This window comes from Haliaeetus leucocephalus, unplaced genomic scaffold (genome assembly GCF_000737465.1).
Source record: "Haliaeetus leucocephalus isolate CR32 unplaced genomic scaffold, Haliaeetus_leucocephalus-4.0 Scaffold93, whole genome shotgun sequence".
In the NCBI taxonomy this organism is placed as follows: Eukaryota; Metazoa; Chordata; class Aves; order Accipitriformes; family Accipitridae; genus Haliaeetus; species Haliaeetus leucocephalus.
The window spans coordinates 2,813,189-2,830,726 of record NW_010972529.1 but is presented as its reverse complement, the minus strand read 5'-3'; the positions used below and the strand labels follow the sequence as shown (position 1 = coordinate 2,830,726).

The 17,538-nt window shown below is 40.6% G+C and overlaps 1 protein-coding gene across 3 annotated transcripts in view; it reads right to left on the bottom strand.

Moving 5' to 3' along the window:
* The window catches only part of APP (amyloid beta (A4) precursor protein), a 232,634-nt gene that overhangs the window by 172,500 nt on the left and 42,596 nt on the right, over positions 1-17,538 (bottom strand). For all 3 annotated transcript variants that reach the window (XM_010585305.1, XM_010585306.1, XM_010585307.1), the window contains exon 2: positions 15,576-15,743. In XM_010585305.1, the coding sequence (XP_010583607.1) occupies positions 15,576-15,743 (168 nt within the window). The remainder of the gene's footprint in view (positions 1-15,575; positions 15,744-17,538) is intronic.

Genomic DNA, 17,538 nt, shown 5'->3' with positions numbered 1-17,538 from the left:
AGGTTCTGACAGAAGCTGCTCATAAATAGGTATATAAGCACCAAATGTAGATGTGCATGAAGTTCCCAGTCAGTAGGCAGTCTGTAGGCATCTGTATGTTTAACAGAAGCAGCTCAGAAGCATGCAAACCAAAGAACAAACTGTCTTAGTGCTCCATTCCCCACCGAAAAGAAGCTAAACATTTTCTTGCCAGCCTTCTTCCTCCTGCAGACTGTTCCCACACAGATGGCAAAATGTTTTTTGAGGCCTTGTACTGCATGCTCCACTGAAGTCAATGGGAACCCTGACACCGACTTCTCTAACAGAAAGATTGAATCCACCAACAAAAAGAAAGCCAGAAAAATGAAAAGCCTTTTCTTTTTCTTCTCCTACAAAAGAACAATCTCAAGAGGATTAGGATGGTTGCCAAATGGAGAAACCAGAAGCACTTCAAATTGCTCCCAGTGACTCTATTGACCACAGTGATGTTAATCCCTAGAGAACAACACTGTTGTGGCATAACATTAAAGTCCAATCATATCCAACAAAAGTTCCACACCAATATATGTAAGACCTTACTCTCAAGCAGACACGGGCTGTGCATTTCCAAGTGCTCAAAGGCATGCTGAGCAAAGGGAGCATTAGAATAAACTTTAAAAGTCCAAGTTGATTATGAATCTTCTGAGATGTGTTGATCCTGAATCTTAAAGGACAGAGTAAGAAGGCCTGTAACCCTGCATCTGCTTTCCAATGCAAAACACTGCACAGCTGGAACATGCCCATGCACACGCTCCTCTGCACCATGCATCTCACCAGCAGATCCCCCAACCCGCTTGCACAATGGGCGAACACCCAGGCCAAGAGCAAAGACCACCCATCTCAGCCAGATACTGTCACAGGGTCAAAAGGGCAAATATCACCATGCATTCTCAGTCCACATACTGTATGCATCAGGCTTTCAACATGAAACGAAAAAATGATGTCTACTTAACATGAGTAACAGTGTCAACAGGTTGCTGACAGCGTGACACAGCTACTTGCCAAGCTGACTCCTACCCTGGGTGAACTGCTCTGTTACTTGAAATCTGAACCATGCTAGCTCAGTTAGGTGGTCCCAAAACATGATACAAAACCAGTTTCTACCATCTCCAAGTACATGGGGGGAATAGGTAATTACTTCTGTCATTTTTAAGAGCTTAGCACCAACTCCAATCCACAGACATTTCTGAACTTCACGTACCTCAAGCTTGTAGAATATTTTGCTCTTGAAGAGGAAAACAATGAGGTTTGCAATATGATTTCATTTCTGTTGAAGCCTGCACCCCATTCTTATTGAGGCACGATCTCCAAGGAAATACAAAGACATGACCATAGAAAATTCTCTACCTTGTCAACAAGACTTAGGCTTCAGACTGCGAATTCGGCCATTCCTGACTGCTGGCACTCTCAAGTTGGTCTCCTGTCTTGCTGACTGTTATTTTTAAGATATGCTGGGCTAATGGTACAGTAACATTAAAAATCAGGAAAGAAAAGTGTGACCCTGGTTGAATGCTCTTTAAAAAAAAAACAATTGAGAGAGCAGGCCTGATGTGTAGCATTAGTCCTCTTCCTGCCTGAGCATTCAGTTATTCCCATGCTGGACATCAGTGCCCTTTTCACAGATGAAGCCGTGCAAAGTTCCTCTAACAGAGCCCTACCAGGCAAATACACAAATGACTTTCACAGAGGAAATAGTATATGAAAACCCTCAGTTACTTTACTCTTACTGCTGGGGGGGGTGGGGGTGGGGAGTTTTAGCATGATGCAGATTAACATTTCCAATTCTGAAGCTAAGAAAACAGAAGCTATGAATGCCCAGAAGAGCACACCACATGCTGAGTACACCAACTGACACAAGGTGTTGATAGTCTACCAGAGTCTACTACCATTTCTTCTTGTTCACTGTGTAACAATTCCCCAATTAACCAGTTGTTTGAGGCAACTAATGAACATGCAATTGTTGTGGCTGCATGCAATTAAACAAGCTTAGAGCGCCCCAAGAACAGGACATTCTATATAGTAATGCCCAACAAAGGCATTAAGGAAAGAATAACAAGGGGCTTCAAGTACTATTTGAGAAGTACTATCAAACTCAACCTTTGGCATCAAACTGACTTGCTCTTCATGATCAAAACTGTTTACTACAAGAGTGTTTAACAGATTGGCATCATGACTAGTAGCTAAGTAGAAAAATGTATTTTTTTTATTAATTGCTACACAAACAGGTACATTTGGAGTCATTATGGTAATCACAGCTCAAGTGGCAGTAACAGAATCAAATGATTTTTGTTCTTGCATGATCCTCCAAATTTGCCAATTCCTCAAAATCTAGAAAGAACTTAATATTAAAAAGTAAGTATGATAATTTATTGTATGTCTCTTCTACTTTTGTTTCACAGTAAGACTGGCAAACAATACATTTAATTCAAAACTATCTTTGGCACCCTTTCTCCAACAGGAACAAAGTTCACTGAATTGGACTGAAGTAAAAATAAATAAATCAAGTTTGACCATTCCAATCAAGCACTTCTTGATAGAAAGGATTTTCAAACTGGTGAAGAAAGAAGCAGCAAAAAATCCTTAACACTCCATATTGCCTTGGCTCATCCTGGGAGAGAGAGATTACTTCTCGCCTTGCAGAACCCCACCTACCCTTCTGTTGAAACTTTTGGAAACAAAAAAAGCAGATCAAAGCTTTAAATGCTCTTACCTTCAGGATTGTGTTATGATGCAATCTACCATATTACTGCACACTGTGGCTTAGCAGTTTCTGTTGTTTAGCAGGGTAACTGTTTCAGAGATAAGCTTTGATTTCTTTAGTACTTATGAAAGTGAGATATTACACTAGACTGAAGTTCCTTCTCCAAAGACTAATCTAAGCAGCAAAGTCAATGTAAGGATTTGCACAGACTTCAAATAAATGTATCAAACTCTTAGCTCAGTGCAAGCAGTTTTGCATCAATCTATTGCTGCAGCCCTGTGACAACCACCAGGCTGACCCTCTAACACCCCATAAGACAGGCCAGAGCTTCTTCCACAAGAAATTCTATGACATGGCTACACAACGTGATAAATTAATACATCCCATTAATTTGCACATATTGAATCCACTTCTGCCTTATGCTTAAAACAGGATTTTAGTTTGCTAAACAACTGCAAGAAAGAACCATAATCTTAGAAAACAGCATGTGAGACACGCTCCTGAGCGCAGCTGCTCTTCCTTCACCTCCAGCTGCAAAACCCTGGCAGAAACAAAAGCAACAGCAAAACCAGCAGCAGTTAGGACTATGTTTGAGATGGAGGGTCCATATCCTTTTTCTCAAAATACTTACGGCAGGCCTGTGGAAGAATAGTTTAGCAAATGACCCAAGAAAACTAAATTTCAGATCGGATAACCACTATAAGGATACTGCATTACATCAAATTTCTTAGTCTTTCATTCACCTGTCAATTCACCTCTGCCCTGCCTGCTGTCATCATCCTGTCTAAAAATACCAGCCTTGTTCCCATTTCTTTATTTTCACCTGCCTTCTTTTCTCTCCTTTTCTGCACAGATTCTGGTATTTTGGATCTATTTGCTCTCCATTTATGTTCCTACTGCTGTCCAAAATTATATTAAGGAGCCACATTTGCATCTCTGATTAACATGTGGCCCGCTCTTCATTATAGGCTTGATTTGACATCTGTCTTCTAGACCTAATAACATGCATTTTTTTTCCCCATTTAAATTGTTCACGTTGTCTATTGCCAGAGAAAACTTGCTGGGGAAATTCAGGTATTAACTGGATGTGTTCTTCTGAAAACACATAGGACCAAGAGGCAGAAAGACATAGTGCCTTCAGAAATATCTGAAAAGCTTCTCCTTCACAAGCTGTTCAAACACCATAGCAAAGCTATCCTCTGGTCAGCTGTCATAAGAAGGCAAAGTCCCACCCTCCCCTTCCACCTCTCCCATGTTAGCACTCCAGCTCATCTAACCCTTGGTGAGCAGGGTCAGAGAGAGAATCTCGTCCTTTTTTCTGTTTGTTTGCAGGGGTTAGCTTTGTGCCAGTGCAGCTCCCTAAATTTCCTCATAGCAAGATCAGACATATGCTAAAATCTGGCAGAGCAGAAATGAGGAGGAAGAGGGGAGGAAACCTGACTTTCTGCAACAACGTGTACCACTTAAGCTCAACACTTCTGCTAAACCGCTCCATAGCGGCACTCCTGTTAGTTTGGTAAGAAAGTCCAAAATTAGCTTGCACAATCTGACCGTCTCATAGGAAAGACTGTTTGTTCTTGTTCCAGATCTTAAGCTACAACAGCTCAAGATGCTGAAGTTGAAAGTATGCAATTCAGGAACTTCAAACCTGGCTGGATATAGGAGGCTTCTCGGTCCTCTATGTTGCTCCAAACTCTAAACCAAAGAGATGCTCTTGTATGAAATGCCTGGGGTAGAGGAATGAAACGGTGATAGGAATACATCACACTGCTGCTCAATAGAGCAGCTCTGATCAATACTGGCACCAAAATCTTAAAAGCCATCATCCAGACTTCAGCAAGTAATTGCCCATTAACATACCCACCAATGTGTTCTCAGCAATACCTCAAAATAAGAGCTTCTATGACAATGTCCTCTAATAATACAAAAAAGTATACACATATTAACTTACACGGTATTACAAGTTTAGCTTTAATAAGATCAGTCTTATCAAATCCCCTTTGGTTCCTTGTTTAGAAGCATAAATGTAAATCCTGCTTCTTGGATGATCCCTTCTCATTTTTTTTTACCTCTTACATGAAGTGCACAGACTTGCCAAGCTGCATGAGAACTTGGACAAATAATGTTAGCTGCAACACTTCACAGATGTTTAAAGAAATACTCATCAAAATCAAATTTTCTATTTTTTTATTATTTTGGTAGTCTGTAATTAGCTCAAAGAAAAGCAAAAAAAATGCTAAAGGATCTTGATACTGCTGATAGTTTCCCATGTTGCAACTCAGAAGTTGAATTTACAAAGAAGCCATTTATTGACCACAACTCTGGCAGAGCTGTCTTCCCAGGCCAAGTGGAACAACTGAGTAATCAATGGAGGAAATTAGGTGGTTTATAAATGCTTAATTACCACTGTTCTTCAAGAAGACATATGACTTAGGATAAAAGCCAAATAAATTAAATTGCATTGGTTTATATTCTAATGGAAACATTGTGTGGTTTCTTCAAAACAGCTGGAAGTGGACATCTTGCATATCATTAAATTTCCATGGGGTCAGTGCTTTTCTGACCTACAATGATATTTATAGAATGAGAAACTATGCTGGCAAGAAAAAAATTTCGTATCAGATCATATTTCCTCATATCCAGATTAACAGTATTCATGTTTCAACATTCATATCCAGACAGATGAAAAAAAATTTAAACATGGTATTTTCATTACTAAGTGATTTTCCTTTCTTTGTGTTCATATATGCAACAGCTATCAGCACCCACAAAATACAAAGCTGGTGTTTTAACAGGTATTGTGATGCATCTTCTAAATGCTACACAGTACCTTTCTAAAAGAAGCTCCTGCCTTAGCTAAAGAGCACACTTTCTCCTTCCCTAGCAAGGATTTACCTTAAGGCCTCACTACAATTTGGAATAGTCTTAGGGACCTTAAATCCAATGCTGTTTTCAGTCTCAACATCAAGCCAGATGCCTCAAGAGCTCTGAAAAAAATCTAAAATCCTCACCTTTCAAACTGTTTCATTAGCAATTGCAATAACACCCCTTCAGTGAAAAATCTCACCCTAGTCAAGAAAATGAAAAAAAATTATCAGCTAAAATTCTTTTTAAACTATTAAAAATAACATGTTATATGTATATAAAGGAAAGAGGTGGATAACACCATCAATAATTGGCCAGATGTTCAGAAACCTCTCCATGATTATAAATTATAATTAATCCAAAACCATCTAGAACAACTTTCTGTAAGGAGCACACATCTATAAAAACAGATTATCAGTGGGATTTTTTATTAGCCAGAGATATACAGTATTTGGAAGATTAAAGCGGGCACTCAATACAGTACTACATAATAATTTTAATTGCATAAAAGCTAATTGGATGATAATGCCACCATATGAATTAGAAAGTGGTGGTAATAAACTGCTTGGGGAAAAAATGGAATGTCCCAGAAATCAAGAAATATTTCCCCCATCCGACCTTGGGGCATTGCCCTGCTATGAATTCAAGCAAGCATCACCTTCCTGACAGCTTCAAAGCTACGGAGCAAGAGAAACTGTCTTTCCCTTTTTCATTTTTGCCTGCAGAACTGACTACCAAAAATATGTGCATAATGTCCTTTTACTTGCAAAGGCAGACTTCTGAACATGAACCCATCCTGTGCTACCAATCTAGACAGATTAGCCTACTGTCTGCTAGTAATAAGCTTCATAAACACTGTTATAGTGAAATAAACACATCTGTAGTCAGTATTTATGATTTCCATATATTTCAAAGTAGATGGACAAGGGTGAAACAGGGCAGGGAAGAGAGAAAAAAGAAACCTGCCCTATCCAAAAAAGTAAAGAAAACCCCTAGAAGAGAGTAACACTACCATCACAAGAAAAAGCAATAAGATATAGCACAGGAAAGCTATAGAGCCATCCATAAGGGATGTGGATGACCCTTGTCTATTTACTGCTAGCACATCTCCACAAGCCAGTGCTAACACAGAAGCTGGATCAAGGAACTGACCTACCTCTGAAAACATCCCCCCCAAGAATAAAAACTGCATCACAGTGGAAACTGACAGGAGTTAGAGGACCCAGGATGACCTTTAGCAAAAGTGGGATAGGTCTGTGCCAGACTGAAGTATTCATGCAAGCATGGTCTGAAAATGTAGAGGAAAAGAAAGTAGATTAGCATGGACATTTCCTCCTCAAAAGGGCTGATACATAACAGCTGTATTTATAATAGATTTTTCTTTACTTAAGGTAATCATCACACTGTATGCCTACTACCTCTTAGGCTTATAATATTATTTATTAAAGGAACAGCTGCTACCAGTCCATCTCAGAATTGCATAGTGTAAGATGTTTGGGAGATGTATCTATCTGTAAAGAGAATAGCAGACAACTTACTATGATAATTCTGTATGTAAGAAGGAAAAAAGAATGGTGAAATGCAGTAGTAAAGGTCCGCTGTTTTGCCCCCACCAGGACACCTTCCATGCAACATCACAGGTACAGGAGAGGTAACATCTCTACAGACCACATCCAATGCTACACAGCCCTCTCAGAAGTTTCTTGGGCTTCAGTAAGGGCAAGAGTGGGGCCAGTCAAGCTTCACTTCTTCCCTAGGCAGGCAAGGAGACTTGTGGAAGCATGGTTAGCCGGTCCTTTTGTAACCTTAAGGAGCAAACCACAAGCACAGAGCACAGCATGCTGATGATAATATAAAACATTTTCTTCCTGTCTTTTATACCTCCAATTTAGCAGATCTCTTCTGACATCTTGATCACATGTTAAATGGTTGTCTGCTAGTTCAACTATGAACCAAGAAAGGCAATAGGACTACCCTCAATACAGCCGCTGCATTCACGTATTTTAGAGGGCAGAAGCAGCAATCATATTCCTGGCACAAACACTATGCTGGTGGAACCCGCCGATTAAGTTGAGCCATTCATCTAGTCCATCGTATCTGTGAAATTCAAAATTAATCTAGGGGAAAATGCAGCACTGCAGCTTCATTAAACACTGCAATACACACTTACCTAAATATCTGTTTATGCAGACAATCCTCATCCATTTTCATCCTTTTTCCTCCCTCAGCCTCAAAGCAGAAGCACCCCCCTTCCATAAAGAAAACATGTTACTTCAAAAGGAGTTGAAAAATTTATCATAAAAGCAACAACCTACTGAGATCCTGATGTTTTTCATCTCATTTCTTTGAGACATGCAAAATGGTCTGTGTAGGGAAAAAATGAGAGGGGACTTTTTTATGATCAACAAAAGAAAGGCAGGCATTATCTTACAACATAGGCTCCAAGTGTTATTAGTCACTTGATTTGAAATACATTTAAATGACAGACTACAGTCTGGGCTAAAAAGACCAGCCTTCTTTCTCAAGAAGGTTGTATGGAGAGCATACTGAGGTTTAACTGCAAGATAAATATACCATCAGTAGTAGAGCCTGCCTTTCCAAAATTTAAGCCTTCATTGAAGCAAATGAAATTTAAGCACTGGCAGACCGAGTGAACTAATTCAACTTTTGCTATGGACCAAAAGCCAAGTAAAACAAAAGACCTCAATAATCAATGCAAAGAGTGCTAAGATACTGTTCACCCAAACTTTTAAGCATGACTGTACACATCTCAGAATATACCAACCAACATTTCTCTTGAAAATGTCATTTGTTTTTAAGGACAATCTGTGCTGCCAAAAATCTGTAGGTTTTCCATGGTGTTTCATTAAACGGATCATTTTCCTCAGAGCAAAATGTATAGCTTTTTAGGCTGCTGAATTTGGAGTAGTAGAGGCTTAAAATACATTTTCTTCTTCAATACAGTGGCTATTTGGTTTGAGAAACTAGAAAGAGCACATTATGCAGCCTAGATAAAAACAGCAATTCATATTAGGATGAAAATGACAAGGTAACATGGAGAGAAACCATTATCAAAGCAGCAAAACCATTTTCATCACACCTCAAAATTATCTTCTCAGAAGAAAAGGCAAAACTATTGTTTTCCTTTTTAAAATCATTGGCATCCCTGGCAGTTCAACAAACCCTTTAACATATCTTCAGAAGCTCTCAACAAGGACAAAGACTAGAGAGGGAGGGAACCACTGCCATCAGTCCTGCCTGCCTGCCTCATTCTGCCTGGCGTGGGCCCCAGGGCAACAAGCACAGAAGGATTATCAGAGATGGTGGCAGTAGGGAGCCAAGCAAGTTAATAAAAATGAAGATGGGACAGTCAACTGATGGCCCTTTTGGCTCATCTACAAAATAGGGGACTTGAGGACTGCTTTGAAGCTGGGGGTTTGTCCTGGTTTCATCTGGGATGTAGTTAACTGTCTTCCTAGTAGCTGGTACAGTGCTATGTTTTGAGTTCAGTATGTGAAGAATGTTGATAACACTGATGTTTTCACTTGTTGCTCAGTAGTGTTTAGACTATAGTCAAGGATTTTTCAGCTTCTCATGCCCAGCCAGGGCAGCTGACCCAAACTGGCCAACAGTGTATTCCATACCATGGGACGTCCCATCTAGTTTAGGAACTGGGAAGTGGGGGGCAGGGATTCGCCGCTCGGACACTGGCTGGGTGTCGGTCGGCGGGTGGTGAGCAATTACCCTGCACATCATTTGTGCATTCCAATCCTTTTATTACTACTGTTGTCATTTTATTAGTGTTATCATTATCATTATTAGTTTCTTCTTTTCTGTTCTATTAAACTGTTCTTATCTCAACCCAGGAGTTTTACTTCTTTTCCTGATTTTCTCCCCCATCCCACTGGATGGGGGGGGAGTGAGTGAGCGGCTGCGTGGTGCTTAGTTGCTGGCTGGGGTTAAACCATGACAGGGTTGTGGGGTGGATTAATGTCAAGGCCTTATTATGGTCACATTCCAGCTTGTACTGGGTCTGGCTAAGGAGCAGCTTTGGGTTTCACCAGCAACTTACCTAAACACATGGCATAAACACAGAAGACTGGAGAAAATGACAAGATAATTTTTAGAAGTATTATGATTAGAGATTAGAAATGTCAACACTGTTCTGTCAACAGTTATAATGAATTACCTGTTACCTGAATTTGCCCTACTATTTTCTGCTCCACATAACACAAAGACATAGTTAAGAGCATAGTAGCATACATTTATAATTCTTTTTTTTTATTTCCAGGGAGGGCTTCTGTAAGAAATACATATCCAGTGCAAGATGCTCATGGATCTTCATGGTGTTTAGAAAGAAAGTGGACACATATCACAACTTTACAAAAGAAACCAAGCAGTCATGATGTGGTTTCAGAGATGTCAGGTGTAACACCTTCCAAAGCCAACATACACTCTACATGTGAAAGTTATTCTAAGCATCTAGCCAAAGATCGCACAGAGAGCCAGCTGCTGATTACAAGGTGCAGCTAGATCATCAGGCTCCCAGGTTTACACTCCATCTGCTCAAACATGCATGCAATATCCAGACTCAAACTAGTTTTTTTGCTATAGCTTTGGTTTGGTCTTGGAAAAAAGAACAAACCAAAAAACCCAGTTCCATGCATACCTGAAATGGAAATGAGCACCTCCAAATTAAACAAAGTGGGGAAAAAAAACATGCACTGAACAAAATGAATTTTTTTGCCAGCTGTGAGTGTTATTTTTACAATTCATTTTGGACACTGAATTCGGCACAGATGGCAAAATAATTTCAGTCCTTCAAGGAACTCAGATGTATCCTTATTACTAGACATAAAATTCAGCACATAGTAGCTGTTCAAAATTGCTAATATAGTAAAACATACAGCAGTATCTTCCATCTGAACACGCATTCCATTTAAACAGGGAACTGAGCACACCTAGATTAACTTCCTACTCCGCATATTCATGTGACTGAAAACACATACTTTGCCAAAGGGCAGGCTCCAGATCGTTTTTATGAAACCTGTTTAGAAAGACAAGGGCTGACCAGCCTCTGAAACACATCTTCCTTCAATAGTAATGTGCCGCCCCAGTGCTTGAACATGTGGGGGTACCCAGTGTCTTCTACAAAACAACAAAAAGCAAAATCCAGGAGCAGCTGTCCCCAACTGCTTAAGAGCATTAGCTAACCACCCATCAGGGGCTGTTAGGAAGAAACTTTCCCCAAGGGGCTAGTTATCCAGCAATTGTGTATGGCAGGTTTTTTTCCAACATCCCTCCGAAACAGCTGGTACTGCAGTGTCAGCAGCAGGACTAGATTGACCAATGGCTTGATTTGAAGTGTCAGCTAGTACACTCACAATATGTTAATGATTTTGGCACATACACAGGCATAACCACTCTATTTACATTAATGCAATGTTTCTCTAGCACCTGCAGCACTTGCATTTGACAGCTGTTTGTAGATCAGGCCCATGCCATTTTACTCTTTAGTAACAGGTACAGTTAATATAGTGGAATGCTAGCTAGTTTGACATTAAAAGAAACCACTAGTAAATTGTATTTCTCTAAGGAGCATCTCGTTCCACCCACGAAAGCTTGATTTTGCTATATTTTTAAAAAAAGAAGAGCCACCAGCTTAGGCTGAACATGGGAGAACATGCAGATTTGAAGGCAGAGAAGATGGATGTACTGTGCTTCCAGAACTGCTTCTTGTGACTTCAGTAGCAGAGTTTAACTGAAGTCAAGGAAGTTAGAAGGCAGTATTCAAGTATCTTCCATTTGCTTTCAAATAAGTAACGTACGGTCTGAGCTTTGTCATCTTTAAACTGTGATGTGTTGTCCAAATATAAATTCAGACAGTTCCTGTGCTGCACTGAGCTCCCACTCAAAAGAAGCAAAGCAACAGCAAACGACATAAATCTTTAAAACCAGTAGGCGGTTCTGCTTATTTCCCATTCCTCCCTTTCTGCCCCTGCAATGCTCCTCTACTGCTACTTCCTGCACAGACACTTCAAAATCCACCTACACTGGCAGTGGACGAGGAGAGGCAACAATGACAATCTCAAGGAAAAGATACAAGGCTCCCAGTACCTCTTCTCTGCTCTGTCCTTCTGTACATCAGGCACCTTCCAGCCCAGTGCTCTGCCCACCACCCAGGCATCTGGCCTTGCATTGTCAAGAAAAGCTCTTTTAAAACAGCTTACAAGAAGGCAGAGGAATACATCTACTTTTAAGTCCTCCTAAAAGGGGAGATGATATTTTTTATTTTTTGAAAGATACCTTCCAGAAAGAAAACAAAGCCAGAGAATACATGGAGTATCATTCTGGATTAACAGCGAGTGAAGAGGAGTTTCCCGATAAAATATACTAACTTTGTATTATTTTAGAGCCAAGGAGCCACAGAGCAAGATCTCCACTGTACTTGCTCATTGAGTTTCTGCCCAGTTGGCTTCTTCCCCTATGTCCCTTCTGGTCTTTCCCTGGTGCAGGAGGAACTGTGTGCATAGGCTAACTCTACAGGATCTACCGCAGTAGAGCATCATCTCTTGCATTACAGCCATAATCACAATGCCTGGCACAGAGCCACACAAGGTATCTGCAACAAAAAACAGGATGGACAGACTTCTCATTAGAAGTGCGGGGGGGGGTGGGGGGGTGGAAACTTACCTTCCCTTGTTCCCTGTCATTTCAGGGCTCTGCTCAGAGCTGGGGAAAAAACTCAGTACCTCAGCAGAACGGTACTAACAGCTGCTGCTATAGCAAGACCGAAGAACTAAGGAAGCTGCCATGGTGCCAGGGAGCATGAAGAACATAGATTCAGGAAGAGTACCTGTCTGCTTGATGAGCAGACAGTATATGCTCGGCCTCTGCCTATACTGAGAAAAAATGCACCCCAAGAAGAAGCAGTCTTCCTTTTGGGGAAAAAAGGCAGCAGAAACAGGAGAGAAAAGGAAGGAAGGAAAAGGTCGTACTTGGCAAAAGTAATCAAAAAGGAGATTTTTACCTGCACACCATTCCAGTTCAAGAGGTACCACATCTCAGCCTTGATGCCTACTGCTTCCTGCTAATGGGAAAATGCAAATTTGTTCCATTCCCTGATAGCAAGCTCTGTCTTGCAGCCAAGGTAAACAGCAGAAGGCAAGGGGGAAACCACCTCACTTGCCACCCCCAGGATACTAAGCATATTTGGAGGATCAAGCAACAAGGGGTTCCTCAAAGCTGAGAAGCCAGTTTGAGTTGCATTTACTAGCACTTCTCTACAAATTCATTTCTTCGTTAGAAGTGGGTGCTTTTATCCAACTCTTCTGTTTCTCTTGTCAGGTCATGGGAAAGTTTAACAGAAGCAAAGCAGTAGTGCCCTTTCCTGGCCAAAGCCAAAGCCCAAACCCACCATGCTACGGACCCAGCCGCAGAGGCACGGGAAAACAAAGAGGACTATGGGGGAAGAGTCATACAGAACTAGGAGCTTATTTTCATACTGCTGGGCTGGATTAACTTCCATGTGCCTTTTTGTTTTAACTTGCTGTAGGCAGCTCTGACCTTCCTAATATTTGCTATCTAATTCTGAATTTTTCACCAGCATTAAAAAATGGGGGCTCACATGATTCCTTCCCCACCCCAAACCAGCTGCTGACAGAGCCCCGGTGCTGCCACGTGGCTCTTACATCCCAGACCACCTTGCCCCTTCTCTACCGGTGTCCTACAGCCAGGTGTACTGTGCAGCTCAGGGGTGTGTGGGCGAAGGATAGGGCAGGACAGCTAGGACATGGGCAGTTTCCCCTGAACAAACAGAAAGCATACTGGTGAACACAGCAACGGAAGGGGGTTTTTTTAGGCAGATTCCCATGTTTTCACACACCACAGAATTGCTCACTTCAAGTTAATAAAAGCACACTGCTTAATCACACACACATAATAACATAGATTAACTAAAATTAGTAAGATGCCTGCCCCACTTTTAGGGAGATCTGCCAGCACCTTGCCCCACCACAGGGCAGAACCCCCTAAAACTATGCTTTTAACTGTAGCTAAAGAGACATTCTAAAATCATAACATGATCATCTAAAATTAAGTTAATGAACTGTCAAGCACACAAATCAAGGCTATCACCACACTGGAGTTTAAATATTTATCCTTAAAAACTCAAGTAATAGAAGGTCTCCCCTCCTCTGTTTCTCCAGTCAGGAGAAAATTTCAGATTCGCAGAAAAATTCAGGTTAAAAGGGACCTATAGAGGTCATCCAGACCTTCCTCTGCTCCAACCAGGGCTTACATCTAAGCCAGATCAAGTTGCTTGGGTCCTTGCCCAGTTCAGCTCTCCCACTCTCCAAGGATGGGGACTCCACAGCCACCACAGGGCCACTCTCATGGCAAAGAATGTTTTCCTTGTATGCAGTCAAAATTTTCGTTATTATACCCTTTGTCATCTAACAGTATATGGCTACTACCTTCTGACTGCTTTTGCTTTCCTATTCCCTTTATTTTTAAGAGTAGTTTTGTGGGGTTTTTTTAATGGCACCCCAAATTTCAAAGTCACCTGACATTCAGCTGATATTTACAGCTCCGAGTCCTTGTTCTGGAATCCTTCCCTACCTGCAGCATTTATAACTGCACTGCCAGCCTACTGAGCTATTCATGCCTTAAAACACCCCAAACTTTCTACTCTTACTTCCTGTAAATTCACATATTTCTTTCTATAACTTTAGATAAAGACTTACTAGCTTGTGGACTTCTATTCACTGATTCCCTACTTCCATCTTTTTATTCCCTTCCTCACCCTCAATAATTTCACTATTCATAAATCAATTTTATTTAGATAAATCAAAGAAGACAACAGAAAACCAGAAGAAACCTCTGAAACCTTACTAGTAGTTTAGGTTTGGTATTTTTGTTAGTGGTAAACAAAAATATTATGAATTTCACAAACTAATATTCTTAGTAAAAAGACAAAGCTACCAGTAAAGAATCAATTTTAATAGACATTACAGTACCCTCCTTAAAATGAATATTCTAGACCATAAAGCCCCAACTCAGAAAAAACTGAACGAAACACTGCAAGCAACAGAAGGAACAATCAATGGGTGAAAGGACAGGAATGAAGATGCGACGAGAGCAGAGATCCAAAGAGTGAATTATCTTGCTTTCTAAAGAAGCGTTTTCACAGGAATTGGTTTGACATTTAGGAAGCAAGACAGCTACTGCTATGGCAATAAGCAACAGCCCCTGCTTTAAAAAAACGCAGAGATGGTATAGAAAGACATAAGGACTAAAGTAACTCAAGCCGTGCCCTTTTGTTTCATGGCATGAAATCTGCATTTTCTTTTCAAATTGTCACACACTGGTACGAGGTTATCATGCTATCACAGCATGGAGACAAAACAAAACTAGACCCACAATCCGTTCTTAGGATGTAAGCGAGTGGGTAATAAGCTTCTGCTCTCAAACATGAAATCAGTCATTGTGACTTCATCTGTAGGGCAAGCTTTTTCTATTAAGAAACTCTGAATGGTTCAGTGTGCAACAGAGACCAATAACTCTGGACTGCCCCAGTGTATCTCAGTATAATAATAGGATGACAGAAGACATGTTACAGCTGACTCTTTCAAGATTAGCCCAGAAAGAACAAGGGCATTTTAAATAATAAACTGTCACCTCAGCTTTATTCAAAATACTTTATAAGCAAGAAGTTCATTCTGCACAGACTATACAAAAATAATCCCCCAAGGGCAGAAGACAGAGGATTGTCCAACAATTGCAGTGACCCCCTCCCCAGCAACCAATTTTTGGAACTGTTTTAACAGGCTCTGGAGAGAACTTCTTTAAAAAGGACAAAAAAGCCATGGAGCAGAAGAGAAAAAAAAAAAAGAAAGGAAAGGTCCCTACAGATACAGCTCTCCAGCATGTGCCTGCACCTCGGTGCTTCAGAAGAACAACCACCGTAGCTGTTCCTGAGAATGGGACTTACTTCCTGACAGTACTGGAGAATCCCTTCCTTCGTCCCAATGCAGGTCTTGGTGCCAGAGGGGTCCGATTCCCACTTTCCGTTCTGCACATTCATGTGCATGTTGAGTTTACCACAGAACATGGCGATTTGAGGCTCTGCCAGCAACCCAGTGTTTCCATCAGCAGGCACCTGAAAAGAGAAGAAAAAGAAAAAAATTAAGTTTTAAGCTCACACCTGACATTTCAGTCCATCCGAAGCAGGAACAGCTCAAGCAAGCCTGAACTAAACTCCAGGCTTACCCACCCATGGCAGCAAAGGCTGAAATTGTTTAATTCAGGCAGATTTGAGAACCATAAATGCAGTCTTCATAGAAATCCGAAACACACTAGTGTAACATGGAGTTTAAAGCTGTAACCAAACTGTTTTGTGGCCCGAAATTGTCTTCTGATCAACTTGGGCTAAACGCAGAACAACAAGCAGACTTGGAGCATGATTACAGAAATTTAATTTTCCAAGCATACTTGGTGTACAGGGGGAGGGGTTCACTAACAAGTAACAAAAAAGTAACAAGTTTTCCCCAACAGTTTCCTAAAAAACCCCACAATGTATCTTTTTGAAGACCCTCTCTAGATCATTTAGACATTAAGCACACAGGCTGTATTTTATCATGCCTTATAAAGACAGTGGGTTAAAAGCAGCAGTTTCCACTTAAGCTTTGTTTTGATTGAACCTTAAAATGCAGTGGCTGGGGTGGTAGAGCTCTTTCTTTCAGCCCTCTACCCTCCAGTGTAGCCAACCTCAGAAGGTGTAAGCTGAAAGCACTCGCTTCAGTTTTACCATCTGAGAAACACAACACAAAGATAAATCTCCTCTTTGGGTTAGGTTCCTCAAGAGAGAATTCAATGGCTCTCCACTGCCCCTCATGCTCCAAAGGTGAGTCCGTCACATTCAAGGTACAGCAGGGTATGCAATTAGGTTTAAATATCTGTTTTTAACTTCTATTCTTTTAGCTAGAAGGCTTCTCAAGGGGAAAATTAGAAACATTTTAAAAATTCATGAGAAACTGAAGAAACAGACTTACAGTCTTACAAGAGGTATGCAAACCCTGTATCTTAGTTCCCCCACCCTTTGTTTAAAAAACAGAAAAAAACTTCATTAATTTTATATGCCTACAGTAATAAAAAAAAAAAATCACACCAAGAAACATTGCAGGAGTCAACATCTAACTACCCTAACACATTAGCTTAGCACTGCAAGTTAAAATGCCACAATTGAAACAAGTTTTTTCTGGGTTTTGTTTGGTTTTGGGTTTTTTTTTTGAGAAGGACAGACATTTGTTTTCCTGCCCTCTTTAAGATGTTAACATGTTACGACACTTTTACTTAAAAAAAAAAAAAAAGCAGGAACACTTCTACCGACAGAGATTTCCCTTTACTATCTCAATTTCTCTTCTCCTCTGGAACAAGTAAGCCCTGTACAATTTAACAGTCAACCATCACTGTCCTTCTACTGGGTAATAAGAGATTTTTCCAATAACTGGGATGACACCTTGTCTGGCTTGTCTTGATCGTAAAGCTATCACATACTTACTCCTTCTAACATCTTCAGAAACTCTGGAGAGCATCTCAAACATGACATCTATAACAAACACTTGCAAAAAATCCTTCAAATTAATGACTTTTTTTCTTTATAGATTCAACACAAGCCTATAAAAATTTCAATAAAAATAGAAATGAGTCATTCCACAGGTGACGTGTGAATGCGAGCTCTATTCAGTCAGCTCCTCCAACTGAGATCTCTATTAAATTAATAAAGCACACAGCAGTCATACTGTGGCAATTTAAAATTTTTTTTCCCCTCAAAATCCTAAGTTGTAAATTTATGGAGACCTTGCCTTGCGGCTTTGTAATAGTGAGCTTTTTGGTACTTTTTGCCTTAGCTATGAAGACAGTTGAAGTTGGGGGGGGGGGGGGGGGGGGGGGGG